The sequence below is a fragment of the Corella eumyota genome, chromosome 4 (assembly GCF_963082875.1).
Source record: "Corella eumyota chromosome 4, kaCorEumy4.1, whole genome shotgun sequence".
Lineage (NCBI taxonomy): Eukaryota > Metazoa > Chordata > Ascidiacea > Phlebobranchia > Corellidae > Corella > Corella eumyota.
Genome location: NC_137493.1, coordinates 11471431 through 11495180, shown reverse-complemented (window position 1 = coordinate 11495180; position 23750 = coordinate 11471431). Strand labels below are relative to the sequence as shown.

At 30.7% G+C, this 23750-nt stretch overlaps 7 protein-coding genes across 7 annotated transcripts; 5 read left to right on the top strand and 2 right to left on the bottom strand.

Moving 5' to 3' along the window:
* Positions 1–107: 107 nt before the first annotated feature.
* On the top strand, positions 108–3654 carry LOC145751114 (uncharacterized). Its single transcript, XM_082567198.1, has 5 exons — positions 108–248; positions 2650–2764; positions 3027–3145; positions 3224–3301; positions 3417–3654. The coding sequence occupies exons 1-5, from the start codon at positions 207–209 to the stop codon at positions 3522–3524; spliced, it is 462 nt and encodes a 153-aa protein (XP_082423324.1). The 5' UTR covers positions 108–206; the 3' UTR covers positions 3525–3654.
* Positions 3655–3989: 335 nt separating this feature from the next.
* On the bottom strand, positions 3990–10199 carry LOC145750835 (uncharacterized). The gene is made up of 16 exons (XM_082566909.1): positions 9960–10199; positions 9754–9836; positions 9229–9364; positions 8808–8991; positions 8516–8721; positions 8135–8369; positions 7895–7996; positions 7532–7675; positions 7161–7301; positions 6668–6907; positions 6008–6504; positions 5483–5658; positions 5299–5388; positions 4961–5165; positions 4585–4787; positions 3990–4107 (listed from the first exon to the last, which is right to left on the bottom strand). Exons 1-16 carry the CDS (start codon positions 10197–10199, stop codon positions 3990–3992), a joined length of 3000 nt encoding a protein of 999 aa, XP_082423035.1.
* A 3274-nt stretch (positions 10200–13473) lies between these two features.
* LOC145749488 (uncharacterized) lies at positions 13474–18217 on the bottom strand. The gene is made up of 7 exons (XM_082565265.1): positions 18009–18217; positions 17791–17863; positions 17365–17505; positions 16660–16767; positions 16098–16170; positions 15189–15275; positions 13474–14965 (listed from the first exon to the last, which is right to left on the bottom strand). Exons 1-7 carry the CDS (start codon positions 18044–18046, stop codon positions 14706–14708), a joined length of 780 nt encoding a protein of 259 aa, XP_082421391.1. The 5' UTR covers positions 18047–18217; the 3' UTR covers positions 13474–14705.
* Positions 18218–18569: 352 nt separating this feature from the next.
* LOC145749483 (26S proteasome regulatory subunit 8) lies at positions 18570–20444 on the top strand. The gene has a single exon (XM_082565259.1). It carries the CDS (start codon positions 18684–18686, stop codon positions 20208–20210), a length of 1527 nt encoding a protein of 508 aa, XP_082421385.1. The 5' UTR covers positions 18570–18683; the 3' UTR covers positions 20211–20444.
* LOC145749489 (proteasome subunit beta type-2-like) lies at positions 20384–21376 on the top strand. Its single transcript, XM_082565266.1, has one exon. It carries the CDS (start codon positions 20504–20506, stop codon positions 21101–21103), a length of 600 nt encoding a protein of 199 aa, XP_082421392.1. The 5' UTR covers positions 20384–20503; the 3' UTR covers positions 21104–21376.
* Positions 21377–21379: 3 nt separating this feature from the next.
* LOC145749487 (NFU1 iron-sulfur cluster scaffold homolog, mitochondrial-like) lies at positions 21380–22481 on the top strand. The gene has a single exon (XM_082565264.1). The coding sequence runs from the start codon at positions 21401–21403 to the stop codon at positions 22232–22234; it is 834 nt and encodes a 277-aa protein (XP_082421390.1). The 5' UTR covers positions 21380–21400; the 3' UTR covers positions 22235–22481.
* A 63-nt stretch (positions 22482–22544) lies between these two features.
* Positions 22545–23673, top strand: LOC145749485 (peroxisomal trans-2-enoyl-CoA reductase-like). The gene is made up of 2 exons (XM_082565262.1): positions 22545–23289; positions 23543–23673. The coding sequence occupies exons 1-2, from the start codon at positions 22545–22547 to the stop codon at positions 23644–23646; spliced, it is 849 nt and encodes a 282-aa protein (XP_082421388.1). The 3' UTR covers positions 23647–23673.
* Positions 23674–23750: the final 77 nt, after the last annotated feature.

Below are 23750 nucleotides of genomic sequence, written 5' to 3'. Positions count from 1 at the left end.
TGTATTTCATTCTCCAAAATCAATTTAATTTTTAATTTTTTTTTGCATTGTTGTTGTTGCTATGGTTGACTAGTTTTTACGCTAGCGGACGACAAAAGTTCAAACATTTGTAAACAAAAAAGTTCACGAAATTTTAAAAATTTTAAAGTTATTTACCAAATTACAAAATTTAAAACATTTGCATTATCTTAATAAGACTGTTTAAAATGGACATTGTTCTGGATAACTCTCAACAAAACTTGGATGATGTAAGCATTTTTATTTTGCAATTTAAAATTAAATCCGTTTTATTATGTTCCGAACCCTTTTATTTTTAAACATATTGTTTTTGGTAATGTTTTTATTATAGTTCGAAACCTTTTGATTTGTAGCATATTGTTAATGTTTTATTATTATTATTAATATATTCAAGTGAAAATCGAAAATTTTGGTTTAGAATAACTTTTGGGGTCCCTCTAAATGTTCAATGTGTGTAATAAAGGTAAAAATGTACATATTGAAATATGATACTCCATGGGTGAATGGCCAGTGTGCACAAATACACACAGTATCAGTTATGTGACAAACTGACAAAAAAATAAGAGTATAGGTGCCTGCACACATGTTAAGTTGGCATAAACTTAAAGCTGTACAAGTTAAAAATACAATGTGTGCAACCAGTCTGGAAAGTAGGGCAGCGCATGCACGAGATTTTTTTCAGTAAAAAAAATGCACGCCTGAAATTGGCGTTTTGTACGCCTGGCTTTAAAAGTAAATACAAAATTAAAGGTAAATACGCTAACATAAATCACGCGTGCAAGCGTAGACTGAAAATTTTAGTACGCGTGCAGGCGTGGTCACGCCGATTTTTACGCTTGCACGCACGAGATCTCGTCGAAAACTGCCCTACTTTCCAGACTGGGTGTGCAATATGTGTAAGAAGTATTGATGATGTTAAACTAAACTAGATAGGATAAATATGTTGTTTGCATGGTTGCCTGTCGATTCATACCCAGGGTTATGCATCCCAGGTTATCCGTACTTAAAACAACAGAAATCTGCGGGAGTTTGTTGCTCTTTAGACCGCCATGCAAGCCGTTGTATCAACAGGCGATCCGTACTAAGGCTATTTACATTAATCATGAATATCATGTGTCGCACTCGCAAGTTATTACATCTTTTTATTTTTAAATGAATAAATCATAAAATATACAAGTGTGTTTAATAACTACAGTAAATTATTGTGTTGTTGACATCTTTTTTGTTTAACCAATAATGCAACTAAGACGGTTGTACGATAAGAGCGGTAGCTTTGATGTATAATTGGAATTTTTATCAGTTGACTTATTCTTTTAAAATTATTGTCATAATGACTAGCATTTATAACATGCTAACATACAGTTTTTGTTAAAACTTTTTACAATTCATAAATATGCTAAAAAACAAATAACACAATATATTTTAATAACAAAATTTATGTAACCATTATTTTCGTTGCAAGTTAATATAGTGCGTACAATTGTTTGCTACATTGCCTGATTTTTTGGTACACTAGTACACTTTTATTACATTAAAATTTATTTACAATTAAATTACATTAAAATTTATTTACAATACAATGTATACAATATGTAAATACTTGATGCTTTTTACTATTATTTATAATAAATCATATTTAATAAACCAATTTGTCACATATATGACCTGGATTGTATAAAGGGTTACGTAATGCGTGTACTCTTCAAAATTTAAAGATTTAATTATTAATTAATATGTGTTTGTTTATTAAAATTGAAAGTTCGGTCTTAAAATTGTTCTTAAATTTATTATTTACAAAAAACAAGGCACTAAATAAAAAAAAAATACATTCCCAGTAATTAAACTTTTAAAAAGATTTATTGGTTGCTTGTATTTGTAAACAAAGCAATAATACACTTAACAAAAATGCAACAAAACATAGCGAGCCTAAAAATAATTGAATATGATACATTTTTCATACTGTTACCAATAAGGCCAATTTTAAAAAATGGGTTTTAAAAAAAAAAAAAGGTTGTTGTGGTCTTATTTGTAGCGCCAGTTTGTATAAGTATGGGGGCATTTTCTCTGACATTCCTTAAGATTTACACGGCAAAGGGTGGAGCACTTTCTACAAATCTTGTTGTTCTTAGAGTAATACTCATTCCTTTTACATTTTTCCATCTTTTGTAAATCATCCAAGTATTCAATAATGGCTGTTTCAATTAATTTCATATATTTACTTCTTGACATTTTTTTTTCTAAAATTTTTTTTTTTAACCGACTTGCCCCATTTTTGCAGATTACTGGACCAAATAATAAAAGAAAACAAGATACAACTAATAAAGCCCTTAAATATTGCATTTTTTGTGATTTATAGTTTGGGATTAAATCAGATACTTACAAACAGAATATTTAAAATTCATCACACATTTAACAAAAAAAATTGGTAAATTCCCTATAATTTTTTGGGGGAAATCACCAGGGGTTATTCCATGAGCGTTTTTCTCATCTGTTTATAATATCTATATTTACAAACAAATTTAACAAGTTATGCCTGGTTTTGCAATTAATATTTATTTACTAAAAAATAACAAAGTATTAATTGACCATAAAAAAATAAGTTGTTGTATGCTTGGTTTATTTTTTTTTTAGCCGGCAACTTTTAAAGTTCCAAAACCTATATCATCAAATGAAAATACAACTAAAACCCATTTGGATGTTGGTCCTGGTGGAGATGCACCAGTGGTACCCAAAGAACAAAATAATGGTAATTATTTTTTTGTAAAGTCCATGTATAAGATGTTATTTTTACACTAAATTGGCTTAATTATTTGTATATTACTACCTAAATTCTGAAACACTTTATGTAAAATTTAATAGCATACCTAAATATTTATTCAGCATTTTTTTAAATTTAGTTAATTACCCAAATTTACAATTAAATCTTTACAAGATTTTTATATCATTATAAGGCCTAGAGTAAACTTGATAAAAATTTATCAAACATTTTTTAAACTCCCTTTTTTCAGAATCTGACACAAAAGCTTTTGTTATGAAACAATTCCAAAATTTACTACAAGAAGTTGATGAAAAGAGAAAGGCTGACGAAAAAATTGTTTCTGAATTTCGCAACAGAATGACAGCAATGGTATTTTATCTTTGACTAAAAAAGGAAACCTATTACCTTAAACTTAAAACTTAATAAAACAATTGTTTTTTTTTATAGCTGGAAGATACTTTTCAACAAGTGGAAGAAAAAATTCAAAAAACAAATGAAGAAACAAATAAGCAAATGAAATTAAAGGTGGGTTTGGTTAAATTAACCATAAAACTGTTTAAATCAAAAGAATCCCCACTTTACTAAATGAAATTAAAATGGTTAAAAAATAATAATAAAAAACTTCCTTGTTTTTTTGTAGTTACACTACCTTAAGGAATCATTGGACAGAGTTGTAAGTTTGGAAGAAGAATTAGGAAATTTTAAAAACGCAGTCGGTGTTTTATACCAAGATATTCAACACAAATAATATTTATGCAACAAACTTTAGTGACTTGTTAAAAATGTTTTTACCCTTTAAAAGGTACTATAAGAGATTTTACTTTTTTAAAGTTTTTTTTTTATTAAAATAGTATTTAATTTGCATTTTTTTAGCTTTACTGTGCGTTTTTGCAGTTTTTTATTTTATTTTTGCATTGTTTTTTTATTATTATTTAAATTAAAATACATTTTTTTAGATATCTCAATATTTGAAAAGTAACATTTCTAGACAGTTATTTATAATTGGATATATAAAACATGTATAAAAAGGTGCAAATATAAATTTACATATTGTATACTTGAGTGATTAGTTTAACTTGTCAATTGCCTTCCCTATATACACAACTTACAACTAATATATGCGCACAATAATTTACCCACACACCACAACCAACGGTTTTTCAAGGCTTTTTAATTTTACATATTATTTATATATATATTGTTTACTTGTAAATTAATAGGGAAACACTTTAATAATTCTGCTCCAGTATTCTGAAACACATAACCTTTTGTTTGTGATTGCAACAAGTGACCAAGGAGTTTGCAGTCCATCTTTATCAGTGGCAATAAATCTAAAAGTTTAATATTTTATTAGTTTTTGGACTAAAAAAATTAAAGAAGGGTATTTTACACACAAATATTTATAAAAGGCAAAAGTGCCAATGGTATGTTAAAAAATGTATTTTTTTAAATTTAACTACAGCATATTTTTTTTTTTGTATATATCTTTATCCTCGATGGGAAAGTAGAATGCGCGACTTAAAAATGGAGTAACATCAGTTACTCCGACCTAGTCCCGAGTTGCCTGTGGCAGTTTGGGATATTATAGATTATAATTGCCCGATAATTATACTGCTGATCAAGTGCTGGCTCAGCAGGAGTTCACACCGTTTATAGCGCCTTACTCAAGGGCGCTACAGCATGAGAACAGTGGGGATTGAACCCACGACCTCATGTGTGGTGTAGCAAGTGTTCTTACCACTACACCACGCTGCCGTTTAGTTGGAAATATAGTGACGATTATTTAGTCAAATTAATAAAACATTTACCTTTGAAATTGCCAGTTATTATTAAACATGGCCACCCTGTTTTTGCCATGGTCAGCCACAAAGATATTTCCATCCATATCGCAACAAACTCCAGCTGGATTGCTAAACTCATCTCCAGCAGGAGGGGAGAAGGGGTGGGAGGAGTGAGAGGAAGAGCAATACAAACCTAAACTTGTCAAATAATTTCCATCTTGGTCAAAAACCTAAATATTAATTAATGTTTAAAAACAAAAAAATTTAAAATGCTTAAAAATACTTAAAATAGAATAGGCACTAATTTATAAATCAATTTAAAACCCCTTAAATGTTAAGAATATATTACTTTGACACGTTTTAACTAGCACTTTTTGGTAATATTTAAAACACTTTAATTTACCTTAACATCATTATTAGCCCAGTCTGAGACAATGATGTTACCATTTATTTTGTTAACTGTGACAAAATATGGGGTTTCCAATTTAAGATCAGTGTTTTTAGTATTTGGACCTGAGACCCCACTGCCAAATATTCCATCAGCGGGTGAAGTTCCCCCTTTGAAAATTCGTTCCAGACCTCCTTCACTGTCATGTATAGAAACACATCTGCAATTTTAACAACAATAACACTTAACAAAATTTCTTGGTTAAAATTTGAATAATTTTTTTTATTTATGTGTTTTACATCTCTGAAAATAGTAAGTAGACATACCATAAATATTTAAATATGCTCACTTACTTTTTATCTATATCTGTAACGACTATTTTTCCTGTTCTAGGATCAGTGGCAATTCCACAACATTTTTTAAAACAGCCACTACCAAATTTTCTAAAAAACATATTTAGAATTTTAAATGAATTTAATATAAAATGCAGTTTGTTGTTGTATAAAAGAACTTATTAGAGTGACAGGCTACCATTACTTGTTAAATTTTCCATTAGCTGTAAACTTGTAAATAGCATCACCACAAGCAACTAACAGCTTTCCTTTTTTGGTGGAAGTCGCACTGATGGGATGCAATGACTTGATTCCATTACATTTTGTCTTTATTGAAGTTGCTAGTGTACCATCAGAGTTAAACAAAAACAATCGCTGTGCCTAGAAAAAATTGAGTTTATCATTTGTTAGTATTTTAACCTGCAGCACAGTAGTCGTCAAAACACTAGACTTAAAGAAGTCCTTAGCTCAATCTCTGCTTCTTTAATACTGAGGCTTTGATACTATTCTTAAATACCATAAGTAAGGAGCTATAAAGGGTACAAACTGTTGCTAAGATTAGGGCAATTAAGTTCTTTATCTAGCAAAATGCCCAACAATTTTTAAACTTGACACTGGGCAGGGGGACTAACATTAATCTATGTTTAGGCCATGGAGTTGACCTTCCAACATTGAAGATAAATATAAACAAAAAAGATCAAAGGGAAGCTTTAGTTTTTACCACACTTACTTTATAATCTGTAGATATAATCTGACCATTTTGTGTACAGGACAATTTTGGTGCGGATTTAAAAGTGATTGCTTTCCCATTGAACTGAAACGATTTCACAAGAACATTGCTAGTTCCATGTTGCTCAAAACTTGATCTAACTTCAGTATAAATCTCGGTAGGTCCATTGTCTAAATTTGGTCGTGAAACTGCAATTGATTTGGCTAAAGATGCAACTGCGGCATTGGATGTAGGATCTGGTGTATTGTATATTCCCAAGCGGGCTGGTTTTTCTGCCAAGGCAGCAACAGGGGATGTGGCTAAAGACAAAAGAGAATTTATACTGCCTGATGGAGTTGAAATTGCTCGGGTTGTTGAATAGTTTGCAGCTCCTGGCAAGCTTCTGTGTCGTTTGCGACCTCTTTGTTTAGGCACAGGAGTGTTATTGTCAGCTTCCAAAGGTAAGGATGATTTAGGACGACCACGTGTTGATTCAGTTTGAATTACTTCATCTACATCTAAAAATAAGTTTACATATGCTTAACAATATACATCTCAGATGTACAAAGCTTCAAGTTTTATTAAGTGGGTTCGTACTTGGTAAAATATAATTTTTTTATAATCAGATTATGACATAATGTATTTCATAAAAATACATTTGAGGTATATAATTCAACTTACAACGATCTATGCTTTTGCTTCTTGAATTCCATTGAATAACATTGTTTTTTGTCTTGTTTTCTTGCTTGCTACAACCAGCAACAGCTTCACTTGTTCCATTTTTTCTGGTTTTAAAAGATTCTTGTTTTTTGCCGGCAACTTCTAATTCATCGTTTGCTTTATTTGTGTGTTTTTTTGGAGGAAATTTTCTCATCATGTTAAGACTAGGAGATTCACCTGGACTGCTTGTTTTAATTAGTTCTAAACATAAAAGTATATCATTAAAACTTTTTTTTTGTATCACCTTTTTAGTATTTTTATGGAAAAAGGAAGTGCTATTGGGACATGTTTTGAGCTGTCGGTTACCGCCAGGCTCAAGGATGAGTAGTGTGGCATTGGGCTCAAACCAGAACATTTTCAAACTGGCTTGAATTTGCGACAATTAAAATCCCACCTCTAGGGCGGGCTAATAGTAAAAATTTAATTAAGGTTTAAAATTATAAATGATATCTACCTGAAGTGATATTTTTTCTTCTTCTGGGGACTGGGTTCATTTTCTGAAACATTCCATTCATCTCATTATTTTCATCATCAGTTGTATTAAAACTACTTCCACTCGTTGTTGTTTGTACATTGTCGCCATCATTTTGCAACACTTAATTTAGATAACAAAATGTTACAAAGGAAAACAATGTTAGCATTATTTTTTTGTTTTAAATAATTATCCAAGATAACCAGCTTCTTTTTAAACAAATTTTATATTCAATCAATTTTTTAATGTGTATTCATTGCATTTTTTTTTTAAATTTTATAAAATAATTTAATAGTGCAACTGAAAATTAAAATAAGATTGTCCTGAGTAAATATAATAAGTTAATTTCTTACATGACTGCATATAACAATAACCATCATTCGCAGAAATATTATTTTGCTTCAAAACTGGCGAATCACTATTGGTTGATAATGATGTTGTAGAAAAATCCTTTCCTACTACAACGTCTTCAAAATCTTGAAGGTCAGTATTAAAACCTAAAATCATTTATTTACAATTAGCTATAACATTGTGGATTTAGTATAGTGCTAAGCCAGTTACTAAAACCTATTTTCTTAGAATAAATACCATATTTTTATTCAATGACTAAAGTATGGATAATATTTTAATTAAACTTTGTAAGTAAGACAACAAAAAAGCATCTATTTTTACAGACTTTTGTTCATAATATTTACTTGTTTAAATAAACAATTTACCTTCACTTTCCATATATCCTACTAATGATTTCAATGTACTTTTTATTTTTACCAACAGAGAAGAAGATGTTGCTTCATCAACTTCAGGACAAAGTTTCCATCCTATAAATGAAGCAAAAAAAAAATTTGTTATTGCACTTACAAAATAATAAGCAAATGGGCTACATAATTAACAAAATAACAAATTTATATATACCAAGTTTTTATTAAAAGTCTAAATTAAAAATTTAGCCTACTTACTATGTGTATCCTCTGGTTTATTTATTGTATTATTAATAGTTTCAATAACAGATTCCAGATCATCTATATCAGTTTTTAGAGTGAGAATTTCAATTGGAGTTCCCGAATTCATAACTTCATCAAATTTCAATTTTAAATTTTCTTTTTTATTTTGGATGGCTGTCAACTTTAATTTACATTGCTCTTCTTGATGAGTTAAATAATTTTTTTTTAACTTCGACACAGCCTTTATTGCCTACATTAGAATAGTATAATCAATAAGCATTCAGTATTGGGTAAAAACTTAAAAGGTTTTAAAACATTATTCGAAAAAAGCTGGGTCTCATATTTTATAAACACTCTCATATATTATAAAGATTTTTTGAACCCATGTTAAAATACCTTTATTAATTTGTCTTCGTGACTTTTAGATGCAGCTACAATAGCTTTAGTTCTCTTTTGAATTTCTTGAATTGCCTTTTTCTTTTCTGAAACTTCATGTTCTCTTTCTTTTATAAACTTTTTTAAGTTTTCAGTATTGTTATTCTCCTCCTCGGTCGAATTCTTCAAAACTTTTTCAAGTCTTGACTTCTCTTGAGCAATAACATCTGTTTTAAAAGAAACGAAAATGCTAAAATGATATATTTTTAAAAAATAAAAATTTTAATTATAAAAAATATTATAAATTTGATACCTTTTAGTTCTCTAGTTGTATGATCTTTATGGTTAACAGTTAAACATTCGTGGCAGTAAGGTGCGAAGCAATCCTCACAAATTTGCCGACAAATTTCTTCTGGATGATCTGAGCAAAAAACTTTCGCCCTAGCTTGAATCTCTGAACTGTAATCACCATTTCGAAGCTCACATAATTTAACAACCTGAATATAAACTGATGCAAATTATCTGGTAACATTATTTTATGTTTCAAATAAACCTTTTTATATTAAAAAACCTAAAAAAATATATAGGTATTTTAAATATCATATTATATTTTTTGAGAATTTAAAGTATATATAATTTGAATCTTTGTTTTTTTTTAATTAAAGATAAATTAAGTTACTTTTAAATTTTTTTAAAATGGATATTTAAGTTGATTTAAAATTTTTAAACAGTACCTTATGTTTTCTAGTAAACTTGGTTTGGCAATGAACTAGTTCACAATCACGACACAAATAATCTGTGCAATCTAAACACCTTGAAACAGCAACACCTTTGTCTTCTTCACAATTTTCGCATAATTTTTTATTTTTTCTTGATCTGCGTAAATTAATTGAATTTATAATTTATTAAAGTACAAGTTTTTTTAAAAAGTAGATTAATTTAATAGAAATATAAAGAACACATATCAGGGCTAAAACATACATAAAAATAGTAAAAAACAACATGTGTTAAATATTTAAAGTGCTTTTTAAGAAAATGTAAAAAAAGATAATTCAATTTTTTTTTTAAATAAATAAAGTGTAGCCTAAAGTCAAAAACAAGCTTTTTAAATAAAGGCACTACAAATAAATTTTACTTATAAATAAAATAAAACTTTATTGAATAAAAGTTAGAAAATATAAAGTAATTAATTATAAAAAAGTTACCGTTTTTTGTTAGATGACCTAACTCTATCGTTCGTAATGGCATCATTTTGAGACGCGTTGCCTACGTTAGTGACGTCATTGTTTGAAATGATGGAGGCAATCGAATTTCTGCGTTCGGTAAAAGCGTCAATCAAACTCTAATAAAAAATACAAGTAAATAAACCACTTCTAATATAAGTTAATTTTCGATTTTGCATTTTAAATTCTTACGTAAAGTTCCGCAACAAATAATTTATGAAATATTTATATAAATATATTACCTGCAAAAAGAAATTCTTTTTTAGTGTTGCCAATCCTAACTTTTTCGGAATGCTTGTCTTTTGCCTGCATACCGGACAGTGCAACGATCCTGAAATTGTGGGTAAACACTGACTGACGCAAGATCTGCAAAACGAATGTTGACATTCTAACAAAACTGGTTCAACGTAAATGTTTAAGCAGATTTGACAAGTTAAAAACTCGTCGTTTATTTTATTTCTCAAAGCCTTTGCACCAGCCATTTCTAACCAAAAAAAAAACTTCAATAAAAGTATACAGTACGATTTATAACTAACCAATTTTTCCTGAAACGAAGTATTTTATATATCCCAACCGGAAATACGAAAATCTATGTAATCAATTGATTTTGTATTTAGCCGTATACTTACTTGTTTATGTTGCGTATTTAGGAAACAGTTTGTATTTACAGTAAGCAAGTAAGATTTTTATCCCAACTTAAATTACCACAAAGTTTATACCGCGAATTCGTTCAAGCGCTCATTGTAAGCATTGCGAGTTGTAGTTTTTGACGTCATGTTTGGGTCACGTGTTTCCTACTGCCATATAAGGATGTCCGGCTATTTCAGGTGTAAAGGATCAAATGGCTAAGTTGTTTAAATTAGGGTATTTTCTCCAAAAACTAAAACATAAATAAAAGCACAATTAGAGCTAGTATTTCGCCAAAAATTAATCTGAATTTCCTGCATTAAGTACAATTAATAGAAATGACGATAAATCTTTTTGTAGGAAAAAACCTTGAGGTAATGTAGCGGTCTCCGTCGACCCAATCGAAAGGTTTTATTTTTAAGTTAAAGACAGTTAATCGTTTTTCTTAACTAGCTAATTGCTCGTCTGCTGGTTAGGAATTCTTAAGATAACCACGCAGGTGAATTCACTGTATAATTATATTATACGGCAATTTCTTTAAATCAAATTCAAATTTCATTAACGGTAAAGCAAAAATTAAAATTCCAAAATCCAAAATACAACTACTTTGTAGAAAGGCATAAAAAACTAGTTTGAAAAAGAATAACAAAGAATCGAATCCCATGTCAAAAGCAAACCACAGATTTTAAAAACAAGTTTAAGATTAAAAGACATATCAAAATAGGAGTTAATATAAGGTTTTGGTGAAATCAAGAAACGATAACAAAAATAATTCCCACCAAATGTGTAATAGCTAAATTTAATTGTTTTTAATGTGAATGAGAGGTTAGCTTATGCACAATAAGCTACATCATCCCAGCTAAAGGAGAGCCCGGGGTAACAAAAATGAAAAAAATACACACGATATAAGCATAAAGAAAAATACAATCTACTAATTATTTTTTAAAAGTGAAGAAAAATATACAGTGTCATATTTTTTATTTGATTTTTAACATTTTTATTTAATTTTTTTGGTAGTAGAAAACATTACAATAGCAATAACACATACGAATACGAGCGACACAATATAATACGAAGTAAAGCTTAAGCGGTAATGGCAAAAAATATAATGTTCCTTACATACTCTCAGATAATTTTAAGCGAATTACCTGATCCCTAACATGTTTTGCCCCCCCTTTCTGACCGCTTACGCCTCTGGTGTGTGCGATTTTGGGTTTCAAGAGGGGTTTTAGGTTTTAAATTTGGGTTTAATTTTTCATTAATCTTGGTTCGGAATAAGGTAAAGAGGGCCTAGAATAAATAGGTGTGATAAAATAGTCAAAAACTGTAAAAAAATGAAACAATAGTAAGAAAACGGAAAAGATTAGTTTGTTGATACGACGGCCTGTCGTCGACATAGTCAGAGCAGTGTTGTCGCGGTAAACAAGTAAGTTTGCTTCGGTAACAATATTAAAAGACACGTCAGATGGGCAATTATTATAAATTGCATTTGTGGACAAATCAGGATTTGTGTTTTTTATGAAAGGTTCTTCATTAGAGCTCTCTTCCTTAGGAGAGGTAAGACTCTTGACCTGACTAGAACTAGAAATTTCACATGTATTGTCATTCGCCAATGACATAATTTCTTCATTAAGATCTTCTGTTATTTGCATCCTCGGTACTTTGCCGGTGCTTCGTAATTCATCTTCGGTCTCTGCCGATATATTATTTATTTCTTCTTTATTTTTCTTTCGCATTCTCGGTACTTTGCCGGTGCTTATTAATGTAACTTCGGCCTTTGCCGGTTTAATAGTTATTTTCTCCTCACTTAACTTTTGCATTCTCGGTACTTTGCCGGTGCTTAAATTTTTCACGTCCTTCTCGGTAAGTTTTTCTTCATCATTAAGAACATGGATCATCTGTATGCATCCAGAATGATCAGAACATGATGGGTTATTTGATATCGAGATGTTGGACAAAGGTAAATCAACGCAATGGGGTGTACAGTCCTGACAGTGTTTGCCCAAGTTTTTAAAAGGTCTTATTTTTCTCGACATACGCGGAATAAAACAGGAATCAGTTACAGGTACGTTTGACAATTCCACACACTCATTTGTAGGTTTGTGACACAGCAGGTTTCTAGCAAAATCAGTAGATAAGTTCAAGTTTATTTACGGGCCAAATCCTATACACAGATCCCGTGTTAATAAGAAAAGAATTGTGTGAGCGATAATCAAATATATAAAACATGTGATAAGTAATACAATTAAAGTGTTATTTGAGAATGTCCACAATTTACTGGGTTAAGTAGAAATAAACTTTATCATCATAAACGTTTCGAAAACTTCGGTAAATAAAAACGATTGTGCGGTGGGTTTCCCGCGGCTACAGAAATTTTCTTCGAGGTTGTCCAGTTTGATCATCAGGCATAGTTCGTAACATAAAAAAAACTGGGAAAAGAATAATTCAAAGTCTCAGAGGTATAGGGTAAACGAAATAAATAGTTAGCAAAAACAGATTTAACAGCATGGGTAGGGTGTAAGTTAGATAAGGTAAAGGTAGATGCCATGGTTGGGTCAAGAGGCTGGTCAACGGTTAAAATAAATTACCCTACGATATCGCGTTGCCCCACCTAACATTTTTTTAGTGCCATTACAACCTAAGTCAACATCATTACCAGAAAATTAAAATCAACATTATCACGAAAAGATACAACTCTCTTATTAGACTGATTACGTTTAGAAAATAAAGAGGGTAACATAATCGTTAAATACAATATAATTATACACTACATAAAACACCAAAAATATATACTCATAATATACAAAAATAAAAAGGGTACTTATTGTTCGTTGACGAAGATCTTCTTGTTGGTATGGTCAACACGGGCTTGCTGATATAAGACAATAAATCCAAACAGTATTGCGTCCAACATTTTTGCGATGTTCACAGCGTGAGTCAGGTGCTACAAGTCCTGATTGTTAGAATTCTCACACTTTAATCACAGAGGGCAGTCACCAATTTGTAGCGGTCTCCGTCGACCCAATCGGAAGGTTTTATTTTTAAGTTAAAGACAGTTAATTGTTTTTTTTTAACTAGCTAATTGCTCGTCTGCTGGTTAGAAATTCTTAAGATAACCACGCAGGTGAATTCACTGTATAATTATATTATACGGCAATTTCTTTAAATCAAATTCAAATTTCATTAACGGTAAAGCAAAAATTAAAATTCCAAAATCCAAAATACAACTACTTTGTAGAAAGGCATAAAAAACTAGTTTGAAAAAGAATAACAAAGAATCGAATCCCATGTCAAAAGCAAACCACAGATTTTAAAAACAAGTTTAAGATTAAAAGACATATCAAAATAGGAGTTAATATAAGGTTTTGGTGAAATCAAGAAACGATAACAAAAATAATTCCCACCAAATGTGTAATAGCTAAATTTAATTGTTTTTAATGTGAATGAGAGGTTAGCTTATGCACAATAAGCTACAGTAATAAGTGCCTAAAGTACTTACGGTAAACTTTTGAAAAATGTATTTTTAAGTTAAATTTTTACATTATATTACACCAGTTTAAATGTAAAGTTTAAAATAAGAACCTTTTTGTAACAAACTACTTAGAATAAATGTTTATTTTTATCCTATAACACTTTTCGTAACAGCACTAACTTTCACAACTTAGTGTAAAATTAAAATATAATTCCTAAACTTTTACGTTACAAAACTTGTAAAGAAACTAAACTGGGTTTAAATAAGATTAAGTTATTGAAAGCAAAATCAACAATAAAAGTAAAATGGGAAATTTTATTTCAGAAGAACACCGAAAGAAAAAGTTTCATATCATAAAAACTAAAATAAATATTGCAATTAACTTCCTTATTACAGCAAAATTCCAAACAACTAAAATTTAGGTAAATAATTGCAATTAACAGTTGAATAGCACACCCTTTATTTAAACTGACTTACTTGGAAATTGAGTACTTAGCCATATTATCAAAAACATTTCACCAAATAAACATTTCTTAAAAATCAAAATTTCAAAAACAGTATTTTTTAAATTAAAAGACTTTTCTCAGAAGAGGGTTAGAATGAAGGGGTTTAAAAATGTCTTATTATCAGTAAAATGAGGTTTTGGGCATATGGTTTTCGGTCAAATGTCTGTTCGGTAAAATGTTTTCTTTAATATGGCAAATTAGACACAACTGGTAGAAAATCATAGTTTAATAATTACAAACAAAAACATAAAAGTCTACAGTAAAAAAAACAACTTTTTAAAACGTTGTAGTTGATTTAATGGTTTTACTTAGAGTGAGAGGTTTACTAAAAGTTTTAAAATGTCAAAAAAACCTCTGGTTGTATTTTGTTACCAAATCAACCATTACTGGTTGTGGTCTCGCCTCTGGCTACGACTGTATGGTGACCTCGTGTGACCATTACTGCTAGTTGGTCTGTACTCAATGGCAGAAGGGTTTAACGGTGAATGACGGTGGTGGTGATGATGATGATGGTGGGTGGTTTGATATGGTTGGTGTCGTTCAACTGGATGGTACGCAATAGAGCGGTGCTGCTGTGAAGGATGGTAGTTGTTGGCTGAACGAGCTTTTTGTTTAAATTCGGTGTCAAATTCTTCAGCCTCCTCTATAATATTGGTTTGTAAATTTTTTAAAAATTTGCCAACTTTTGCCATAAAAAGTTAAAAAAAATACAAACAAAATGCAAACAAATAAAATAAAGAAATAATTTTCGTTTTACATTTGCATTTTTTAGGAAATATAATTTAATATTTTGCAATACGAAAATAAATAAATAGGCAATGATAATAAAAATACTGCGGCAAATCAATAATTTCAAGAAAGCTTACCTTCCTCTAAGTTAATGAACTCTTGTGATTCTTCCTTATCTCCTGTTTTTGAGTTTTGTGATTTTTCTATAATGTGAGATCTTTCTCCTTTAAAAGAAATTTTTAATATTATTTTAAAATAATGTGGTAAAAAAATATGACTAGAGGCTAAAAAATTTGAACTTTAAAATAAACAATAATAATCTTTATTAGACTCTTTTACCAGTGTTAAGATTTTAAATATAAAATTAAAGAATCAGCTTAATTTTGTTAATAGAGAATATGTTGTATACAGTTTTGATCACTGTAACGTGGAAGTTAAAAACACCTTTCCAATTGCCAAGTGTCAATTAACAGGTTGCTTATTAAAACCTAAAATTACTTGCCCAGGGCAAAAACAAATTAAAATCTGCTAAAAACTTAAAACAATTCAAGTAATTAAAAAAACGGAAATTGTGTAATGAGCATACAAATTAGGTCGCATGTAACAAGTTTTCCCCATGGAGTTTTACTTAGTTTAACTGATGGGCAAAAATCAATAAATTTGCTAAAAATACAAAAAGAAAATAAAAATAACCCATTTATTAATAACTTTAAATTGTGATTTTATATTTAATTTTTAAACTTATATAAAATAAATATGAAATTACTTCACTTAACTATTTCATTCACTAATTACATTACCAACAAATAAATAATTTTAAATTTAGCAGTGCCAAAAAGTTAGCAAAGTTGTATTATAATCAAATACCAGTTATAACATTTAATTAAAAATAAGGTGTGTTACAGAAACACTGTGTACACTAATATTAACACTTGTCAACACTGGCAAATAAATATTAATTACATTTACAGAAGTAATAAAAATGTATATTATGTGTATTGTAATTACTTATAATACACAAAAACTTAAAACATTTAGTGGATTACCAATGTGATGTCCTATTGCCATTTTCTGAAGTCCAGTTGTTGAATTTCTTTCAGATTTCTGTGTTTCTTTTATCTGAATAAAAGTTGATGGTTATATTTGTCATGCTGATTTTAGTTTACATCAAAGCGAAAACTTGACACTGACATTAAACAGGATTTTATTGAATTACCGATTGACTCTGTTTTTATCCCTTTAACCACTTAATATTAATCGATTCTTGTGAATTATTAAACATCAAATATAAAGATTAGTTTATTGCCAGGATTATTAGATTAACATTTAAATCTTGGCCTTAATAATAAATATAAAAACAAAATATGTAATGTTATTTTTGTAAAACTCTATATTAATATAGACTAGATAGGTTGTTTATTTTTAAATATGACACACAGTTTTTCTTGATATATAAGCAAAATAATTTTAAATATATATATATAAAACAAAAAATATAATATATATATATACTTTAGTTACACATATATATTTTGTTAATACCAATATTTAAAAATCCAATACAGAATAAAAATTATAAAGTTTACTAATTTTGTGTTCATGGTTTACCCCATTAGGTCCTATTTTGGTTGAAGAGGAAGCTTGGTAAACTTTAGGTGGCCCACTTCCATCTCCATAAGATATTGATGTAAATGATGAATGAAACGAGGAATTTGACTAAAAATAGATAAACACCAATCAACTCTTAAAATTTGTATTTGCTTAAGGTGCTTTAGTTTGTTGATGTTTAGTTTTTTTACACTAAAATAATGTCATACCACCAAAAAACACTTTACCAAATGGATCCTCAAAAAATACCTTTTAATTTAAGAAAAATTGACATAAATGACAGTAAAATAGAGTTTATTAATTTTAGTTTTCAGGAAAATACCCGTTCAGATAAAAGGTTTTCGGTAATATGGCTGGATACCTTTCCACATCAATATAACAGTAAAGCTTATTAAATGTTTATTTATAGTTGTTATCACATGCAATGAGAAATGCCATTATTGTCACCAGGGGGTTTAAACTTTTATTAAGTCTAGCCTATGATGTAGTACACTTTCTAGGTGGTGACTAACTAAACTTAAAAACTTATCAGATTGTTTTTGACACATTTTCATATTAACATTTTAATATTAAAAAACAAACGTTTTTATAAAAACAAGACTTTTTGTCAGTTCACATGATCTAAATCCAATGGTGATCCTTGCATTTGGCAACTGTTATAGACACCAAAATAGTAAGAGCAAAAATCTTGTGAAAACTACTCACCATTGGTCTTTGTTGTTGCATGCTCATCATGTTTGACATCATGCTTGGCATCATCATCGAGTTCATGTTGGAAAATAAACTTCCCATTCCCATTCCTCCAAATGGATCACCAAAAGGAGACATTGCCATCATTCCAGGTGGCTGTAATTCAAAATTTTGTTATAGTAAAAAATTTAAGATGAATTTGAAATTTATGTTATATCAAGCGGCTTAATGTAATGGTTAGAACACTTGGCTTCTGTATCCATAGTAAAAATTCTGTAATCTATAGTATATATACCTTAATATTTTTAAATCAAAATAATTAGGGACAAATAAACTTAATTTGGACTTCTAATAAAGTTAAATTCATTCAATCCTTTTGATCCATTTATTATAGTCAGTATATTTACTAGGTACCTAATACATTGTTTTAAAATTACTGACCTCAGTGTGTCTTCTTCCTTCTCCAGCATAGGACATTCTGGAGGACATTCTTTGTATAGGAGGCTGAATATCTCTAATAAATAAATGTTAATTTGACCGAAATGTTTATTTGAATATTGTTTTGAATCCTTCATTATTTAGTCTTTTAAATTTTCAAAGGTTAATAATGACTGATAGAAGCATAACTATTGTTTATACATTTAAAACACAATTCATACCTGAAGAATGGGTCGTCATCAAATATGGAATGAAACATAATTAAAAAACTAATAAATTACAAGATATATTTTTAAATAATACCTAAAATTACTTAAAAAGCTCTAGATGACAAAAAATCGTAACACTTAAGAGACCGGCAGACCAGCCTATTAAAAATAAACTACAACTAAAAGGGTTGTTTATCTGTCTATTTCATAGATGTAGTCATCATATTACCATATCTAGTAAGTAAATGATTATTGCGTGATTTATCTTATCACCAACAAGCGCAACATCCAATTCTCTTAACTGAAACCTAAACAAAAAGAAACAAACAGGAAAATCGTTTATGGTAGTGGTAACGTTACCAGCAGCAAAATATTATTTCTGTAAATTTTTTTACCAATTACTACCCTTTTTTAAATTTTTGTAAACATTTATTTATTTTAATTACATTAATATATTCAAATTTATTTTAAAATAAATAATTTTAAATTATCAAAAAGCATACAAATATTTTAGTTGTTGAAGTCGCTAGGTGGAGCCACGAATTGTGTAAAATCATGCTATTTAGTTCGAAAAATTTCTCAGCAACTAACAATAAAGTAACTTAATTTGGAACTTCGTTAATTTCAATCTATTTACTTTTAATGGGCTCTAATAATCTAGGGCTTTATTGCTGATTCGGTTAGCATATGGCTGGTAGAGCTAAAAAGAAATCAGGCACTACATCTCCAAGAAAACGGTCCCGTAAATCAAATCCAAGCCAAGAAAATATACGTCAAGATTTAAAATCTCCTGAGCGTGAGGATACATCCCCATCCAAATCCGTTGAAAGTCCGAAGAAGCGGACAAAGCGAGATACAAAAAACGACGTCGGAGTTTCCAATCCAAATTCATTGCGAGTTGACGTGTTAACAAAATCAAAAACCGAAATGCTTCAAACGCAAAAGAAAACAAAGGTTGAAGCGGCCAAAGGAGAATCTCAAGTTATTCAAAAGCTTGCCAATTATGTCTCCAAAATGGAAATTGACACTCCTCATATGGAGGCTGGGATTCAACAGTATTACAACATTAAGATTCAAGACTTGCAAGTTGTAGTCAACGAAAAAGCTCAAAATGTTAGAAGACTCCAAGCACAACGTAATGAGCTTAACGCTAAAGTAAGAATGCTGCGTGAAGAATTGCAATTGCTACAAGAGCAAGGTTCTTATGTGGGCGAAGTAATTAAACCAATCGATAAAAAGAAAGTTCTGGTTAAGGTTCATCCTGAGGGAAAATTTGTTGTGGATATTGACAAAGCAATCAAAATAGAGGATGTGACACCCAACTGTCGGGTTGCTCTTCGGAGCGACAGCTATGTTCTTCATAAGATCTTGCCAAATAAGGTCGATCCATTGGTTTCATTGATGATGGTGGAAAAAGTTCCTGATTCCACTTACGAAATGGTTGGAGGATTGGATAAACAGATTAAGGAGATCAAAGAAGTAATTGAACTACCAGTCAAGCATCCAGAATTGTTTGAGGCACTTGGTATTGCTCAACCAAAGGGAGTTCTTTTGTATGGTCCACCTGGTACAGGAAAAACCTTATTAGCAAGAGCTGTTGCTCATCATACTGATTGTACTTTCATCAGGGTTTCAGGATCGGAACTTGTACAAAAATTTATTGGAGAAGGATCGAGAATGGTTCGCGAGCTGTTTGTGATGGCCCGAGAACATGCTCCATCTATCATCTTCATGGATGAGATTGATTCTATCGGATCGTCTAGGATGGAGGGAGGATCGGGAGGAGGTGATTCGGAAGTTCAAAGAACCATGTTGGAACTTCTAAATCAACTGGATGGTTTTGAAGCTCACCAAAATATCAAAGTTGTCATGGCAACAAATCGTATCGACATTTTGGACTCTGCTTTACTTCGACCAGGAAGAATTGATCGAAAAATTGAGTTTCCTCCTCCAAATGAGGAGGCACGTTTAGATATTCTTAAAATTCATTCTAGAAAGATGAACCTCACTAGAGGGATTGATCTTAGGAAGATAGCAGAGCAAATGCCGGGAGCTTCTGGAGCAGAAGTAAAGGGAGTTTGCACTGAGGCGGGGATGTACGCTCTTCGAGAACGTCGAGTTCACGTCACTCAAGAAGATTTTGAGATGGCTGTCGCTAAGATCATGCAAAAAGATACGGAACGAAACATGTCCATTAAAAAGTTGTGGAAATAAAAACAATGACATTGATAGGCATATTTATTGTTTATATTGTGACCTGCAATATGTGTGCTTATTCTGCTATTAGAACATTATTATTTGATATAGACATAGAATATAAAATACATTACCATGAGTAAAATGTTCATTAAAAATGTTTTAACAAAAACTATGTTACTTCTTTTAAAATTTCAAGAATCTTTCGTTATTAAGTATCAAAATGTTGTAAAATAAATTTTCTTTTTCAGATTGACCTTTAAGTTAATTGCTTTTGTAAATAGGTTAATATAAAAAACATTTATATAAAGATGGAATTTTCTATTGGAATCCAGGGTCAAGATTTTGTTTTACTGGCATCGGACACATCGGCTGCTAGAAGCATTGTAATCTTCAAACAAGATGAAGACAAAATGATAACACTGGGCAAAAACACAGTCATGTCAGTGTGTGGAGAAGGAGGTGACGCCAGCCAATTCTCAGAATACATTCAAAAAAATTTACAACTTTACAAGATGAGGAATGGCTATGAAATGTCTCCTAAAGGAATGGCTAACTTTACGAGAAAGGCCTTAGCCGAAGCCTTAAGATCCAACCCTTACACTGTTCATATTTTAATTGCTGGATGTGACCCAACTGATGGCTGCAGCCTTCATTTTATGGATTACCTTGCCTCGAGTATGGAAGTTCCATTTGCTGCACATGGGTATGGATCATTTTTTGTTCTCTCCTTGTTAGATCGCTGGCACAACCCCAATATTAGCAAAGAGGAGGCTGTAGAGTTATTAAAACGATGCATGGGTGAATTAAAGAAGAGATTTATTGTGCAACTTCCAGCTGTGACTGTGCGCATTGTTGATAAAGATGGAATAGAAACCTCAATCATTAAAAGTGGGGAATACATCGAATAAACAAACATATTTTTCAATTTTTAAACAAAATAAAGTTCAACTTATTAAATTTCTATTTGTGTTTATGAAGATAAAATACTATAGTTTCAATATAATAGCCTACTCAGTACTGCTTTGAACATCCTAGAAATAAAATTGCATTATGTCTTATGATTTGCATTAAACCGTTGAATATTATTAAGGTACATTTACCTTGTAATTGTTTCTAGATTTCTTAAAAACCTCCAAAAATGCTTGCTAAAAAATATTGGTAAAATATAATTCTTTTTTCAGGTGAGATTTAGGTAAACTATAAGCATGGCATTATGTAAATGTACTATATGGAGAATGTTGTTAAGTGCACGGTGTGTAGGATTAAAAAACATAACTCCACTAAACAAGGCACAACTTTCTACAAGCCAACAATGTAATTTAAAATCTATGAGAAGAAACCCCTTGCTAGTAAAAACATTAAATTTAAGTCCTAAAGCTTTTAAAATACCCACAAGAAACATGTTTATTCAAACTTTTGAAACCCCAAATCCCCACAGTTTAAAGTTTGTACCTGGGGTTCAAGTTCTTCAAAGCGGAACCTTAGATTTTCCCGACTGGACTACTTCAGCAAAGTCACCCCTTGCAAAATTGTTGTTTAGGATAGAAGGCGTAAAGTCAGTGTTTTTCGGGCCAGACTTTCTTACAATTACAAGACTCGACGAGAGCGTACAATGGAAAATAATAAAACCAGAAGTTTACGAAGTCGTCACTGATTTTTTTATGGCTGGCAACATGCCAGTGGTCACGGACGAACAACCTTCAGAGGACACAATGATCCATGAAGATGATGACGAAGTGGTTGCCATGGTGAAGGAGCTCTTAGACACCAGAATCAGGCCAACTGTCATGGAGGATGGAGGGGATATTATATATAAAGGATTTGACGAAAAAACAGGAGTTGTTAAGCTTAAACTTCAGGGTTCATGTAGTAACTGTCCGAGCTCTAGCGTGACGCTAAAAAACGGAATCGAAAACATGCTGAAGTTTTATGTTCCAGAAGTAACAGGGGTGGAAGAAATACAAGATGAAATGGATCGCGTATCAGACGAACAATTGGAAAAGCTAGAGCAGAGCATTAGAACTAAACCAACGAACTAGTAAACTTTTAAAATGTAAAATATAAATTTGCTAGAATGTGGCCATACTTTTTTTATATTGCAAATAGACCTTATATTGCTCATGGCATTCACCTTATACCACTAAACTGTATTCTGTTCAATTTAAGCAATATGTATTAAATCTTAAGTATGGTTACATTTAATTTGCTAATATTTTATTACCACACTTTTTTAAAATGTTGATGCTTTGTAGTTGTTTTCTTCAAAAATATAAACCTATGGTTTTGATCTCTAAACTTTCACTTTTTTGTTTATAATTTATAAATATGTTACATTTAAAATAAATTCAGATGTATAAAAGTATAAGTAGTGTTTTTAAACCCGACTTATTTGTTGGAAAAGTGGCTATTGTCACTGGTGGTGCCACTGGCATTGGATCCGCTATTGCCCATGAGCTAGCTCATTTGGGATGTGACGTTGTGATTGCATCAAGAAATGAAGAAAAGATTGCCAATGCTGCTGCAAACATGAATAATAACCCTTTGGTTAAAGGAAGGGTTGAGGCAATTCGTTGCAATATTCGCAAAGAACCAGAAGTGCAAAGCTTATTTAAAATCACTGTTAAAAAGTTCGGTAAACTTGATTTTTTGGTGAATAACGGTGGAGGACAGTTTCCAAGTCCTGCTGAGAATATATCACCAAAGGGTTGGCATGCAGTTATCGAAACTAACCTAACAGGAACATTTTATTGCTGTCAACATGCTTACAAAGAGTGGATGGGGGAAAATGGTGGTGTAATAGTAAACATAATAGCTGATATGTGGAGGGGAGTCCCCATGATGTCACACACCGGAGCTGCAAGAGCTGGTGTTGAAAATTTAACCAAAACCTTGGCTCTTGAGTGGGCTCAAAATGGGGTAAGAATTAACTCTGTTGCCCCTGGCACGATTTATTCGCCCACCGCAGCTGCAAATTATAAAAAAAATGTTTTTGGTAAATCTGTTAAAGTTCAACCATCAGGAAGATTAGGAACTCCCGAGGAAGTTTCAGGGATGGTTTGTTTTATACTCTCCCCAGCTGCATCTTTCATGACCGGTAAGTGAAAATATACCTATTTTTTACTAACCCCCAAACTAAAGTTACACTAGATAACATATAAAGTTAATAGCATGCTCATAAAAACACAAATTAAGGTAAAGATTTTCTTAAATTTGTAAAGGGCCTTTTAGTCTAACTTGAGCATAAAAATGATAGTCTTGTTTTTCATATGATCTTTTTTAGTAACAAAAAAAATAAGTTAGGCCAAAAAAACAATTTTTAATAACTGAAAAACAACTTGACTTTACAGGTGAGAGTGTTAAAGTGGATGGTGCACAAAGTTTATATAACCGCTTATTACTACAAATACCTAGCCATAACAAGATGCCACCTTGGAAATGGAATAAACTCTAAATATTTATTTTCTTTTATTTATTGATTTTTTTTATATATTTATTTAATACATTATAAGACTGACTTCAATGCCTAAACATAAAGTTACTTTTGTTATCCTGGCC